Source organism: Candoia aspera, chromosome 1 (assembly GCF_035149785.1).
Source record: "Candoia aspera isolate rCanAsp1 chromosome 1, rCanAsp1.hap2, whole genome shotgun sequence".
Classification (NCBI taxonomy): domain Eukaryota; kingdom Metazoa; phylum Chordata; class Lepidosauria; order Squamata; family Boidae; genus Candoia; species Candoia aspera.
The window spans coordinates 105786004-105802317 of NC_086153.1; the positions used below are offsets into that span (position 1 = coordinate 105786004).

Here is a 16314-nt window from a genome sequence, read left to right on the forward strand (position 1 = left end):
CTGGTCCATGAAGTCACAAAGAGTCGGAAGCGACTAAACGAATAAACAACAATAGACCTGCCATAAAATACTTCTTTAAGTAGATTGTTATCTTCCCAGGGAAAGCATCTCTGTGTTTGTGTGTGTGTGTGCATGAGAGCGAGCAAGAGAGAGAGAGAGAGAGTTAGTTGACTCAAGGGACAAATAAAAATAGGGTTAAAGTTGTATAAGTTAAAAAAAAACTACTTGAGGATAGGCAGAAGCATGTAAAGAGATTGTTTATAACTGGTGATTTTCATTTTGGAAGACAAAAGAGATCATTTCATTTATTGATTTACTGTGTTCTATAAACTCTACATCAGATCCAAATTAGGAGTTCTAACATGCAATTTTCTTCTCCATTGCTTTTGATTGTCTATGTGAAAAATCTCTTTAAATCAGACAAGGTTCCCTCCCCCCCGCTACTGCTCTGAATTGGCTGCATGGGTTTATAGTGTTATTACAAAAAAGATTTAAAAATATAATCCATTGAAAAAAATAAATATAAAGTTTAAGGAGTCTGGCAAAAAAACCAGGAACACTTACAAGGGTTCTCTGTGTTAGACTTCATTTCAGGCTGTTAATCCTCAATTTCTTTCATTGGGCAAAATAAAGTAACAATTTCTGGAAAGTTGTAGTCTCCTCAACTGACCCTGGATGGATCTCACATAATACTTGTCTAGCCTCCCATTCATTGTAATTTGTCACAAAGGTAGCTTCAGTAGAGATAGACAAAGGTGTTCCTTCTACCCAGGTTGAATATGGTCTGAAAAAATATTTTGCCTGTAGCGACAATATTCACCCCACATTCTATTTTGGCAGTCGGTTAGTGGAGCGAAACAGGTCTTGCAGGTACCCCATTGGGACTGATCTTGGCTTCCCACACTCCTCCTTCTCTAAAACAGAGAAGGTTTAGAACCCACAGAGACTTCTTTAACCGTCTTGAAATCGATGGTTTTCAGCCTCATTTAACTGTGTCCCTATAAATGCTTTACAGTGACCATTTTCTTGTAACGAATTGTCATTTTTTTAAAAAAAAGGTTAAGTATTTGCCATCCACCAGACAGTTGAAAGGAGTGGCCTTTAGGGCTTTGTTTTATTAGTATGGGAAACCTCTCTTACCCATGAATTCAGAAAGTATGGGAATATACATTCAGAAGATCAAGTAGTTGACCTTCTTTTGGTGTAATACTGAAGTTTGGTATATTTCATACCAGAATTCAGTGACTCCACACTTAAGCCCCTTCAAGCTTGTACCATACTTGGATTGGGTCTGGACTTGCCCATCTCCAGTATGTCAGCTTGTTTCAAGGGTTCATTTGATGTTTTTCTGGCTCCATAATAGTTTATCTGAAACCAAACAAAAACCACATTTTAATCTTTTCAGCAAAGATGGGCCTTTAATTCATGTTGCTTTTGCTTCACCATGCTTCCCAGCTTCTGGGGCACAAGCAAGCTGATGCTTAGAATTTGCTGGAACTTATTTATGATTGGGAAAGAATGCAGGCAACTCTATCAGTGAAGTTGAACCTCCTGTAACCTTTCAGTTTCTAGTCAATTTCACAATCCCTTATTAAATAAATAAAATAAGGGATTTATTTATTTATTTAAAAGGCTACACCTTGGAATTTCTTTGCTGGTAGAATTTTTTTTTTTTAATCCCTTCAGTCGTGTCTGATTCTCGGAGACTGCCTGGACAAGTCCCTGCAATTTTCTTGGCAAGGTTTTTCGGAAGTGATTTGCCACCGCCTCCTTCCTAGGGCTGAGAGACAGGGACTGGCCCAAGGTCACCCAGCTGGCTTTGTGCCTAAGGCAGGACTAGAACTCACAGTCTCCCAGTTTCTAGCCTTAACATCTACACGACTCTTGGTGTAGTGGTTAAGGCATAAGGCTAAAAAGAGTTCTAGTTCTGCCTTAGGCACAAAGCCAGCTGGGTAACCTTGGGCCAGTCATACTCTTGCAGCCCTAGAAAGCAGGCAATGGTACACCACTTCCAAAAAACCTTGCCAATAAACCTGCAGGGACCAGTCCAGGCAGCCACCAGAAGTCAACACTAACTCAAAGGCATGCACACACACACCCTGAATGTATGGATGGGAGGAGTGGAGGGCTAGCCATGTCTTTCTTTTTTTAATTTTGCATGGAATGCAAGTGAATAGATTTTTGTTCTTTCAGGAGAAGATCTGGAAGTTCAGGGAGCAAGACGTGGTGTCTGCTGACGGTTCTCATCATTTCCAGCTGGATAGAACTGAAACTGATTAATAATCTGCTTCAGACTTTGTGATTTGTGAGGGATTGGGGGTGGAAATAGAGCGAAAAGTGTGCTGGGTGGAAGTGCTCTTAGCTTCAGTACTGTATGCTTGTATAAGTCGATCGAAGGCCAATCTCTTTAGTAATGTCTAGACCAGTGTTACTCAACTTTGGCTACTTTGAGATGTGTGGACTTCAACTCCCAGAATTCCCCAGCCAGCATTCTGGGAGTTGAAGTCCACACATCTCAAAGTAGCCAAAGTTGAGAAACGCTGGTCTAGATGATTACGGCCTACAGAATCTGAATGGCAGGGCTAACCTCAAGTTGGGCTCAACTGCAGTCGAACTAGAGCTGCAGCTGGATGTGGCCTTTGTACTCATCTGGGACTCATTCATACTGTGGCAACAGGGGGTAATGACAACAGAAGTTAAGAGCAAGGAAAGAAAAAGCTACAGCAGAGCACTCCAGCTTGCAGATAGAGAACATCTTTGCCAAATTGCAGTGGGTTCAAACTTATTTTCTCCATCCTAGATTTATGAAAACCTGTTTCATATTATCCTGCTCTATCTTATGATCTTGGCTTCAGTCAAATTGGATGCACATCCATAAAGTATATATTTGCTTCCCAATTCTGTCTAAATAAATTGCTAAACATGCCTGTTGTTTACAAAGACATATGTCTTGTAGCATTTATAGGGAAAAAAAGCAGATGGATTTAATCATATCAGCTTTATCACTATTACTGTTGACACTTGTGGCAGTATGGTGGAAATATATTTACAGAAATGTTCATTTAGAAGGATGTAGGGATTGTGACTTAGGCATACAATCTTCAGCTAGGCCCAGGCTCTCTATTTTGAGTAGTTCTTGGAAGTCCTTACATACTATGCCAGATTGACATTTGTAAAGGGGGGAAATGTGTCTTTGAACATGTAGATTTTACACAATTGACTTTAAAAAAGGTCCCTTTTCATATTGTCTGTCACCATATATTTTTTTGACAGGGGCATACATTTTGTTCTCAGGCCCTGACAGGAAAGTGAGGGAGAATTAAAAGAAATACAATAGATTGCTTTTTGCGCAGGCGCTTGACAGTAGTTTGTTTTTAGAAATGTACTTGGAGTTGCAGTTTTGTGAGGTCATTTTTGAAGGGCAGATTGCTTCAGAAATGACACCACTCACAGCAGAAGACACCTTGGCTGAAGAAAGAAGTAGGAAAGGAGATGGACTGCATCTAATGGTTCCTTTTGCTCTGGACAGATGGGGAGTTTCTCCCAGTTGTCTCTGTGGGGAGCCATTTGTGATTGGGGAGGTGGTTTCTCTCCTCCTTTGGGCTCCCCGTGGCACATACAGCTGAATGCAGATACTGAGGACAGTCGTGAGTGAAGAGGAGATAAGAGAAAAACGGCCCTGTTAGAATTCAGAAAAGTGCTTCCTGTAGTTTCAGCAGAAACCGAATCATGCTCATCCTGACATTGGAGAGGAAGTAATCACTGAAGGAATTTAAAGATACCACTGCGACCCCTAGTTGGATGAGACAGCTGTTGGATGGCAAACATTTCTCTTGAAAGTTAATGGGTAATAACAAAAGGCTATCAGGCATTCATTTTTGGGTGTGCTTCTCCTGCTACATCATTTAGTTTTCATTTGCAATAGGTGAAAACAAACAGAACTGCTCACTTGACCTGAATGTGAAATTCATTCTCAGAAGAAGCCTGGTAGTAGTGGTGGATCTTCCTTCTCTTCAAGGAAGAGGATGGCCTGTAGGGGGGGGGGGCTCCCCTCCTCTTCCACACGCTACAGTAGGAAAAAACAGATGCAATTCCACCATTGTTTCTGTAGGACCAGGAAAAAAAAAAGAGGTCCACCATTTCAACAGTCTATGGTAAACTGCTTAAAACAAAAGAAAACAAAACAGTTTCACCATCAATGTGGGGAAAAAGCTGTTTCACAGCACTATAGGACGGCTCCTTCAGGGTGGGGGCATGCGGCTCAGCAGTCCAAGTTAAACTGGCTGTGGATGTGGCTACCTGGGACCAGAGGGGAGGGGACATTCCTGCCACAGCACATGCTAGCCAGTCAGGAGGGAGAAACTGCCTACAACAAAATGAAGACCGCAGATGTGCTGCCCACATGGCTTGTGCCAGCACTGATGGCAAAGTGCTGCTTTCAATGTGGAGCAAGAGGCAAAGTTGCCTTTGCAGGGGCTGAGCTGGATGGTGGAGGAAGTGGTACTTTCCTGTCCTTGAGGAATGGTGAGGGAGCTATTCTGATGCCGGGCAAGCAAGAATTGCTTGGTCTGAAGGGTTAGCCGATATTGTAAGATAGCCTTGAAGTGCATAAAAAAGGAGATCAACTCTCTCATGGGGATTTGAAATTCAGAAGTTTTAAAAATTATTTTATTATTTTATTATTTATTTTCTATCTCGCCTTTATTATTTTTATAAATAACTCAAGGCAGGGAACATACCTCATACTCCTTCCCCACAACAACAACCCTGTGAGGTGAGTTGGGCTGAGAGAGCATGACTGGCCCAAGGTCACCCAGCCGGCTTTCAGGCCTAAGGCAGGACTAGAACTCTCAGCCTCCTGGTTTCTAGCTCATTGCCTTAACCACTACTGTAAGACACAGTCATTCCATGATCATATGTTGCTCAGTGTATCTTTACTCCAAAGACAGGAACCTTGGTCTTCTGAGCATTGCAGTGCTAAACTCCCAGTCCTTAGCACAGATTATAGTAAGGCACGTGGGGAGCTGTGATTCAGCAACATCTGGCCAAAGGTTTCCCCCACTGTAATCCTGTGGGATTGGATGGATCCATAGAACTAGGATCCCCGATTCCATACCTTCAGGTAGAAAGAGAGAAATGGCTAAAGTCCTGGATGGTCTCTTGCCCGGGGCAGAAGGCCTCTGAACTGTGCAAGCAGACTTGCAATTCTACATATTAGAAGTTTCTGAATTCCAGATGAAGTTAGGAGTGAGTTGAGTCCCACTGAAAATAGTGGGATTTTACTTAGTTGCGGCTAAATTGTATCACAGTATGTGATATATGAAAACTTTTGTATTGACACAGGCTAACTGCAAGTTAATAATACCTGTCCAGCTAAGATACACATTGTGAGGGAGAGTATAAAGAACCTGATAATTCCTCACTGCCCTTTTTGGAAGCTCTTAACAAACAATTACACCTTAAGGAAGTACTGTGAATGGCAACCTAAAAAAACAACCTATTTCTGCCCTCTTCCTCCTCCTCCTCTTCCTTGTATTTCTCTCCTTGTTAATATATCTGGAAAGAATGCAGTGCCATAGAAATTTGGGAGTTCAAAGAGCTCATAATTGTGGTACAATAGAATAGATCTGGAATACGTTTCCATGACCAGCATTTGTTGTGTCTTGCAGCTGAAATCTCGTGTTCTAATGACTCCTTTAGCAATCTCTCCACCAAGAAGCACCCCAGAACCTGATATTAGTTCAATCCCCCAGGATGCGGCTACAATTCCCAACTCAGCAGCACCGCAAGCCCTCACAGGTATGTGGCATCAAATCCACCAAAAGGAAGCCTTGTTTTACATTAAATGTTTTAAAGAAAGCTTTCTTTCCTGTCCTTCTGAGGGCCCCAAGACAGCTTATCAATTAGTTTGCAAGCTGCCTTTCCAAACTGGTGTTTTCCTCTATTTTTGTTTTCAGTAGTGTTTGCTACTGTGGTTGTACATAATAGAAAATGAGCGGCAGAGAAGCAACTCACGTCTGGTTTAAGAGACCCTGTGCCACAGGTTGAAAGTAAAACATGTGTGCTTTTGCATCAATAGATTCATCATCAGAACTCAGAAAAACCATCTGTGCCCCTCATTTGTGCTTACAATGGGCTCTTCTGTTTACATCTTCTGCTTTGTTATGCATTTCTGTGGCTTACAGAGCTATGTAATGCTAACTATTATTGCCATTATCCCCCTATTTATCCAGAATAGAGTGCTTTGAGTCTTTTTATTGTTCAGCCTGAGTAGCTGTTAACACTTCAACACTAGATTTTCATTATGGTTATAATAATTGTGTATTATCCTCAACATTGCACATCTACCTTCTTTGCTCTGTAATAACTTCTTTGTCACTTCTCTAATTTCTGTCACAGGATGATGCTATATGTTTTGAAATATGACAGCTCTAATGTTCTTGCAGCCAGCAATAATCATGTGTCTTGGTTTAATTTGACTGAAACCAGGTCTGTAAGACATAGGCATAGACCTGCACACAGCAGAGTATCCCTCTTAAAAGAAAAAGTTCTGCTATATAAAATGTTAGCATTTTTTGTTTCAGAGAAGGCCCAATTATAACATTACAAGCCATTTTATTAATCTGTGCAACTATCTAATAAATTTTATTATATAATACTTTTGCCCTTTTAGTCATAGCAATAAATTGTATTGAAAGTTTAAATACAAGTAGTACGGAACATAAGATATTATGGAAGACTCAGTAGAAGTCTTTATGCTGACCTCTGGGAAATATAAAGAAATATGGATGAAGAAAGTCATAAGCCAAGAGGCCCCTTTCCTCCTCAGGAATTGTAACTTTTTCTGGAATACCTCATTTTAAGGGACTTATCAAAATTTGATAAGTCCGTTGTGATTTCTTGGTTTCTTTCACATTTTATTTTCATGATTTTCCTCATTGTATAAAACCAGGGTTTTCAGCTCATTCTATATGCCTAAATTTCTGGCTACAACTGGAAACCCTTCAGAATTGTAGACCATTCTCTGAAAACAAATCCATATTTCAATATTTATCCAGTGCAGCATTTCCCAGCCTGATTCCAGATATGTGGGGTCTGCAAAGGCCTGAATCTCCAGCTCACAAGGGCAAATCAGAGAGACAGAAAGGAAATTATGTTTTATGAAGTCTTTAGAGACCCCTTTGGATAATGACAAGGGCTTTTTCTCTGCTTGCAGTTTGCCTTTATGTCAACAAGCAAGCAAATGTGGGGCCATACCTTGAGCGAAAGAGAGTGCAGCAACTCCCAGATCATTTTGGGCCTGAACGACCTTCCATGGTGCTACAGCAGGCAGTTCAGGCATGCATTGATTGTGCCCACCAGCAAAAGACTGTCTTCTCACTTGTCAAGCAGGGCTATGGAGGTGAAATGGTATCAGGTAAAACTGGGAGACAGTGCATTGCAGTAAATGTATTTCTGCTTTCAGAAGTGCTAACAAGGGTCATGGATCTTGAATAGTCTTCTGTCTGGCTTCCATTGATAAAAATTATTAAGAGTAGAATTGGTGGGGCTTTGTTTTATTCCTGTAATGGTACTCCCCTGCATCCGTCCCATACTTGAGCAAGTCTGAAAGACTGTTCACCAATAGAAATTCATCTCTACTTTCAGCTGTCATACATTCAGGTAAACATGTGTGAAGAGAGTCAGTATTTTTTTGCATTTCCAGCCCATCTGATTTCATAGTTAAGCTTGTTTCTCTGCCCCATGTGTGTTTCTCTATGACAGCAATAATTAGATGATTCCACAATAACTTTTATAAATGTCAGTGTTTAAGGTAAAGTTGCAAGTTGAGTTTGACTCCTTGTGGCTACATGGACATAAACTTTTCTTGCTTGTTCCCTTTCCTAGTGTATCCTACAACCCTTGGATTTCCTGGTAGTATCCTAAACAAGTACTAATCAAATCCTACCCTGCTCAGCTTGTTGATATCAGTTAAGATCAAACAGGTGCTGTCAACTGCTGGGACAAAAACAGCCACATGCTTCTCCCTAATCTTGAAGTTCTGGATCAATGGAACAAAAGTGGCTGAAGTGTTGGACAGCCATTGGGGAGATCCAGGTTTTACTCTGCCCTCAACCACAGAAGTTCACTGGGTGACTTTGGGCCAATCATTCTCTATCAACCCAACCTACTCCAAGGGTTGTTGTGAAGAAAAATGGGAGGAAGAAATGCTACTTCCACTGTCTGGAGCTTCTGAATGAAAATGAAGCAGGAGATATAAATCTCATACATACATACATACATACATACATACCTCTGTGAAGAAAAGATCTGTTCTATTTTTTGAAGTGTTTTAATCCATATTTCATGGCTTTAAAAAATAATCCGTATCTACAAGTTTTGAAATACAGTAATGAATCACAATATTTATATCATCCTTTTTACAATGCAGGTGAAGAAATATGCTTGAAAAAACAATTTATTGAAGTATTGACAATTACCTTCTTGATCAAGTCTGTTTTACTTCACCACTGGGACTTGTCATGTTGTGCAATTCTAAGCTTTATCCCACAGCGCAACATTTATTTATATTCTGTTTCCATTTTCATTTCATTCTGATCCAATTTGTACCTGTGTTGAAATAACGAAAAGCTAAACACGCACCCAAAATATTTCAGCTGAATTCTGAAAACATGCCAGGCTGTTATATACAGAAAGAAAAAAAAAAATTTTTTTCTTCCTTGTATGGCTAGGACTGTATTCCTACAGACATGAGTACCGTGGCAGTTCAAAGCCTCTGATTAGACTCAGTTCAGCGCGCCAAGAGTAAAATATAACTTCTGTTTTTAAGATCACTGAGGTCTTTTTGATGGAACTAAAAGACAAAGTTCAGGAACCACTCGTATAAACCCTGACCCAAAGAATTCTCCTGTCACAGCTGCAAAGTGGTTAACATTTCAGTAACATAAATTAACATGGAAAATGTAAAACTGACCGTGCTGTCTGGTGATCAAAGTGTGCTTGCATAAGGCTGACACAGGCCATAGCTTCACTATGCAAATGGTGGGGTTCATTCTTATTCATATCAAGGCCACATCTAGAAAATGTTTGCTATAGATAAATTTGCACAAGGCTGTTCTCCCAGTGCAGTGTAATATCTTCTACTGCAATAGGGAAATGGAAGCAGCCAAACTATTTTGCGATCTATTTTTGAAAATTCTATTAGATATCCTTCAAAAGGGCAGCTAATATTACTATGGCCCCTGCAACAATTGCTGTGAGATTCCCCCCAAATCAGTGTGTGAATTGTACTGATGCTCCAGGATTATAGGAGATCACATCCATCCACGCAAAGCTTTTATCAAAAGGTTGATTTGACTGTGTACAATGATGAGATGAAGTAACAGCAACCTTTATACATGGATTGGAAGATAATCCACTGTGTCTTGGTGGAGATATTCAAAATTATTTCTTCCTGTGAAATATTGAGAACAAATCCCCTATCTGTGATAAGCCATATCATTTAGTCCTTTTCCTATTCACTTAGTGAATTTCCCAGAAGCTAAACAATCAAAGTATTGGCCTCAGGTGACTCAGGGCAGGGAAGGGCAGTACTCAATCAAGAGGACTTCAGCCTGCTTTAAGTGTCACACTGTGAATACCTACAATTTTTTTTCCATCTCTCCATCAGTTTCTGCCTCTTTTGAAGGAAAACAGCACCTCTTGAGTCTCCTGGTTGTGAACAGTATCGGTTACGTTTTGCGATTCCTCAAAAAACTTTGCTGTAACTTATTGTGCGACAATCTTTTCAGCAACCAGCCTTTTCCTCAATATAACACTTCTGAAAACCCAGAAGGGTATGAAAATGGACAGATGGAAGCAGGTAGGTTTAAGGGTTATAGAAGTATCTCTGTCTGTCTGTCTGTCTGTCTCCCAATAAATTATTTCCAGTTAATTATCACATCATACCAAAATACATAATGCTGGCTTTTGCTCCTCACCAACTAAAATTCTTTTCATACACCTTTAAGTTGCATCCCAAATCAGATCTGATGTAGGAGGTCTCTGACTCAATCTCCACTTCTAAAATATATGTTACGTTATTTTGGAACATAGGATCTCATTTTGATTATAGCAGCATTACTGTGGGAAATGTTTTGGCTCTTCTGCTCCATGGTGGTTTCCAGCTCTAAGTTTCTAAAAAGGCAATTAGCTCAACACAGAAGAAAGAATAGATACTGTTGTATAGTTAGAATCTTCTTTGGGTTGCGTTTTCATAAAGTTTTCTTGGTAATAATAAGGTAGTAGTTTGCCATTGGTTTCTTCCTGGGTATTGTTCATTTGTCAATCTGGCCTACAGTCCTGAAATCTCTTACTAAAGGACTGTTGGATCTGACCCTGCTTAGCTTTTTGAGGTGAGCCAAGGTTAGCTAAGTGCTGCCACTTAGTTTGGATTATCTTGCCAATATTTTTTGTCTATTGTAGAATTAATGTCAGCTTCAAGGAAGGAAAAGGAATTTAACTGAGGACTCCTTTATCTATCACACATACATTCCAGGCTCTGAGTGAAAAAAAAACAGAGGGGAAAAAGATTCATAGAAACTTCTTCCCAACCATCCATTTTGCACTTGAAATGGTGATGGAATGTCTAACGGCCTGGGAAGAGAGAGGAGGGAGCCTGACTGTTGCAGGAAGAAGCAGGGGCATTACAGTGAAGATTCTTCAGTGCAGGGTAGGAGGGAAAATGTGAGAAAGAGCTACAGAGTAATTCTAATACAGGTATAAATCGAGCTGGAGAACGACTTTGGAGGCTTTCAAAATCAGTGTCAAGCCTTTCAAGGGTAGCAGCCTCAGGAAACAAGAACCCATTTGGATTTCTGGGATGAGCTTTATTGCTAATAGGGTATTGTAGCAGAATCTTGCCCTTGTCTGGTTTGGAATAGCAAGAAGACAGCCAGGAGAAGGCTGAGGATGAACTGAAGAATAGTCAGAGTGATGCACCATAGTTTTAAAAAAAAATAGCACTAGGGAGGAAGGGCTGCAGGGAACAACAGGAAGAGTTAGGAAGGTTAAGGCAAAGCAACAGAAGGGAGGCTTTGTGATGTGTGTATATGAGAAAAAGGGAGTGTTACATTCTTTTAAAAGTGATGTAGGTGACTGGGGTACGTGAATCTTGCTGGAGGATGAGGTAAGAGGATGTTTGCAGTGATCCAAAATAACAAAACTCTTGGATTCAAATTGGATCCTAGGCCCTGCCTTCTTCCCTTGTGTGTGTGAGAGAGACAGAGAGTTTTCTTGTCATTCAGCATAACTGTTGGCCTTTCTGTGAAATGTGTTTTTGTTGAAGTAAAAAAAAAATCTGTTTTCAAAAGCATTTGTGTTATGCATGTCAGACTTCACTTCTGCCATGAATCTGCCATATTTGCTTCTAGGCAAATATGATTTGGGAAATTGTTTTTTTATTCATCTGTGTCATCTTTAGACCTGCCAAATATGGAGTCTTAGTACACACTGAGGAAAGAGACTGAAAATTAAACTTTATAATGTCATTGTTTTCTTTTATCCAGACTTTAATTAATTTGTTAAATGCTTTAAGGACGTCATTAAAAAATCTTTTAATGGCTGGACGTAACAGTCACATGTGTCTTTCACCCAATTGCAAAGCATTCTTCTGAAGGGAGAAAAACACAACAAACACAACATGAGTTCAATTCCTTGTATGCTATAAATGTGCTGTTTTATTCTTCCTTTCACTTAGTCCTATAGCACTCAATCTTCTTTCCCTCATACAATAATTGCTGCACATAGCTTTGGAGTACAGTCCAAATAAATGGTTTTTATGGTTATCAGTAGTTCTGGCTTTGGTTCATCATTTAATTACCTGCACAATCCATTTATTGCCTCATGGATTCCTGTTGCTGGAACATGATCCTTTAAACAATAAATAAAATATTAAGGTCAGGTTTAAAGGGGGAATGGGAGATCTGTGCAATCTAGTCAACCACAACAATATTTAATAAACAACCACAACAATATTTAATAGAAAGCTATTTGCCTGTCTAAAGCAGCTTGCGAAGGGAAGGCTGCTACGTTGTCTCCAGCATTTGAAATTAGATGCAGTGGGATAATTCGAGGGATGGATTTTTCATTCCATGTGAAAGCTGAGTGGCAGTCAAAAGTGGGGTGTTGGTACTGCTGCCTCTGCCTCCCCTAAACAGTCCTTGGTTGATAGTGATAGCGTAAAGGGACATGCTATTACAAAGGTGACTGCAGGAGGATCAAAAAAGTCAAGGTGTCCATGACTACATGATTGAACTCCCTTCCCTTTTTTACATGTATCACACATACAACACATGGGAAAAGGGTGGGGCTTCAATTGAGCAGTCACAGAGGCCATCTTGACTCTATTGACTCCACCCCCCCATGACCGTAGCATAATATGTAATTTGTAAACATCCTCTCTGTACAAAGCAGACACTGGCTTTTATGTACTCTGCCACTTTCAGTTGATGGCAGATTTCTGGGGCTCTTCTGGGTTACAGGGGAAGCTGTACGTGGATTTCAAACCAGACTGGTCCCTGTTTTCCATATGTGGGTTTGTTTTTTATCTTATAGCCCATACGCACAATGTATAGTTTTCAGTTTTGTAAGCAGAAGTATGTGATCCCAACAGTATAGATAAACTGGTGAGTTTCAGTGAGAATTCACAACTTGAGTCCTCAACACTGATAGGCATGGTTGCAGGACAGACTCAGTCATCTAGTTCTAGGCCCAAAGTTCACAACTCTTTTGCAGCCAGGGCCCACTTGACTGCTGATCATGCATTCCAAAAAGTAGCTGTGACTAGGAAACGTGTTTAAATAGAAGAAGACTTAGTTAACATCTTACTAAATACATGGCAACAATTTCTCCTTGTAACACTGTAATTTTCAGTTTGATAACTACAATCTTTGGAAGAGTTATGGAGAGCTAGATTCAAAGCTTTTGAAGGCTGCAGGTGGCCCAGGAAGCATGGGTTGAGGCAGGAGAGGCAGCTGTATAGCCTAGAATAATTCAAAAGTGGCTAATGTTCCAGACAGATGCTGGCTAGACTAGACTGAGTTGGGTAACAGGGTTCCCTTTCTCCCCGGGTTATTTATTAACCCTCTGGAATCTGGTAGGCAGCTCTGTTGATTGCCTGGTTAGCCACTGGCAACAGGAGGAGGCAACCTAACAAGTGGCTCTGGACACAGGTAACTTTTAGATAAAACACATTCAAAGCTATATATTTCAAGGCTATTTAAAAGCTGCTGTATATAAACAGGGAGCAAACCCCATACTCACTAGCACTGATGATGTTACCTAGCTGGGTAATGAAATGTCTGCAAGCAGACAACCAAGCTCAGAGAGCACCAAGGACTCCACAGTTCAACCCTGAGCTGCAGATATTCTCTTCTATTGGAGCTATTTAAAATGTTACTGGTTTTAATTAAAAATTTGCAGGCTAAAGCAGGAACAGAGTTGAATGGACTTAACAATGCATCTATTTATTTTATTTCTCTCTCTACTGTATGTGTGTGTGTATATATATTGTATTTACTGTATATATACACACACACACACACTGTGTGTGTATATACTCTGTGTGTTTGTGTGTGTGTGTATATAATCTCTCTCTCTCTCTCTATATATATATATATATATAATCTCTATATCGCTATCATCTGTCTGTATCTATCTATCTATCATCTGTCATATTTCTGAAAGAAATAACAAATAGACTGACCCATCCCACTCTGGTCAGTTTCCCAACAGTAAGGGAAGCAGCAACCAAGGGTATCCAAGGGAAGAAGACTTTAGCCCCTTGAAAGACAATGGGGTACTCCCGTGGCTCTAACTGCCTCTTCCCCCACATTTCTTCTTAATTTGCAGATGAATACTAGACACGATGCTTGCATTGAAGTTAATGTTCTCTGAATATGAGTTTGTGAGATAGCATAAGCCTTTATTTTGAGTTTCCCAACGTCATCTGGTGAGAACAGAAGGCAGGACCAAGTGACCCTTTGCTTGGATCCAGCATGATATTTCTACATTGGCTATATTTCTTAGTAACTAGTTTTTTTCAACCAAGGAAAATACAGTGGTGGAGAAGGGAAAAAGGCAAAGCAGCAAAACAATGTTATTCCCCAGGTGAAAGCCAGGCTTGCTGGTTTCTATAGCTTGCTTCCAAGAAAACTTTGGAGCAGCCTTCTCTATCCTTGCAGCCTCCAATATGTAAGACGACAGCATCCATCTCCTGAATCAGCACACCAGGCCTAATCTTGAGAACAAAATGGAAATTCATTCCCAACCACATCTGAAGGGAGAAGATTATTACGGAGACTCTTTCAGTTAATATGAATTTGGAAATATGGCCAGTTGCCAGACTGTTGAATCCTCGGCTACAGGCTCAGCATATGACTTTTCAAATTTGCATATAATATTATGAAGACTCTTTCTTATCTGAGAGAAATCATATACTGAGAAAAGAGAGATCTCCATTTGCTCCTGTAGCAAATTTGGAATCTCCAGGCAGTCTTTGTTTCTTTATTGTTTTAATGTGCATGTGCGGAAAATGTGATAACATTCTGGACATAATGCACAGTCTAGTTCATTTGTGTTTTTGAAATTAAACTGTCAAGAGCTATCTTCCCTTGTAGCATTTTAATGACTAACATTTTTGTCATAATACGGCTTGATAATGCCAACAAATAAAAGAAAATACTATAGTGACCCAGAGAACACCAGTGGAAAATAAAATTTGAAATATTATCACCCCTGTTTTTTATCGGAGTATCAGTATTTTCCAGCAGCAGGTATCTGGGATTTAGTGTTCAAGTGTAAGGTGAAAGATAAGAAGCCTCAAAAATAAATCCCCGAGTCCCGCTCTTTGATTCTGCTTCCCATAATTATAGTATCATGCATAAAGCATTCTAAAATAGTAACTTACACCAAGATTTTTCAAGCTGTGTTTCACAGAACTTCGTGAGAACTTGATGAGACGAAGGACAAACCCATGCAATTTTCTTTCACTACAGCTTTGCCTCTTGATCCAGGATTCCAGGATGATGATGATGATGAAGATGATGATGATGATTTTTCATTAAACAGGTTTTGCAGCCTGAAAAAGTTTGCAAACCCTGGCTTAGACAACTGCTGCCAAGGAAACAGTGCAGGATCACCTCAGCTTCCTCTCCTGTAATTTGCTAACAAGCACCCAGTTCAAATAAGACATAGGACTTGTACCAATAAAAAACATTTTCTCTGGGGAAGAAGAAGATTAAAGATCTGTCAAAATCTCTTTTGCTTATTCCCATAACTCAAAATCTAGCAGGGGGTTTAACCAATTAACTGCACCTAGCATACCTTTCTGTTGTAAGTGCAAGCAAAAAGGAGACTTAATGGCCAGGTAATCACTTACCTATTCTGTGATTTATATTGTGCCATTAAGCAAGGAGGAGGCCTGTGCTCCATCTCCCCAGGAAGCTCCTGAACCTACATATTTCTTTAAAGTCTAATAATACCCTTTCTGCACATATGCAGATAATCATTCCAAAGCAGTTTAAGCTTGGAGTCTCAGGTTGACAGTGATGGGCAGTATTAATTTCAAAACTAGGTAGCTACTGTCTTAAAAATTAATTCAAATTAATGCTGCATTTCATTATACCCTGATTCTTCTCTTTCAAGCAGAAACAGTTATACCTGAAGACTATCTGGTTGATCCCCTGGCTACAAAGCACTACAGCATTGATCCCTCTGATTCAGCATTTAATTGCATGGGATCATTGTACTCTGTGAGACAGAGTTCTGGAGAAGGACGGCACGGTGGAGGTTCATCTTCTACTTGCAGTCATCGTTCTGCCCAGATGGCTTCTGGAGGACCATCAGCTGCTAGTTTGAGGCATCAGACATCAAGCCCCACCCGAAATGGAACCATTCTGGAAGGAAACAGAAATGGTAACATAACACATTCCATTTCTTCTGATGATTTTATCATTTTACTGATTTCTATAGTCATTTATCAAGCTTCCTCTTGAAAAAGCAATTGCGTGTACAGTAAATGCATGCAGTTAACAGTAGGACTGTGGCAACCTTTGTGCAGTAACTGTGCAGGGATGGAAACTGTGTGTAGAATCTGCATGCGCACAGGGCTTATTCAAGCAATCTAATGCACAGGAGTACATAGAATTTATGTGTGGTGCTGTGACATAAACCCACACAAATTACATCTACTGTATAAGTCACAATTATGAAAGTAACTTTAGATTTCCCATTCAGTTCTTTTGAATGCTCTGGTGGAAACAATGGTTTAGGAGT

General features: G+C 40.1%; 1 protein-coding gene across 1 annotated transcript in view; it reads left to right on the plus strand.

Annotated features, from left to right (window-relative positions):
- SCML4 (Scm polycomb group protein like 4) overlaps positions 1-16314 on the plus strand; it is a 61082-nt gene that overhangs the window by 13330 nt on the left and 31438 nt on the right. Inside the window, exons 2-5 of the mRNA XM_063290965.1 lie at positions 5670-5799; positions 7217-7417; positions 9671-9862; positions 15685-15954. Coding sequence (XP_063147035.1) covers positions 5670-5799; positions 7217-7417; positions 9671-9862; positions 15685-15954 — 793 coding nt within the window. The remainder of the gene's footprint in view (positions 1-5669; positions 5800-7216; positions 7418-9670; positions 9863-15684; positions 15955-16314) is intronic.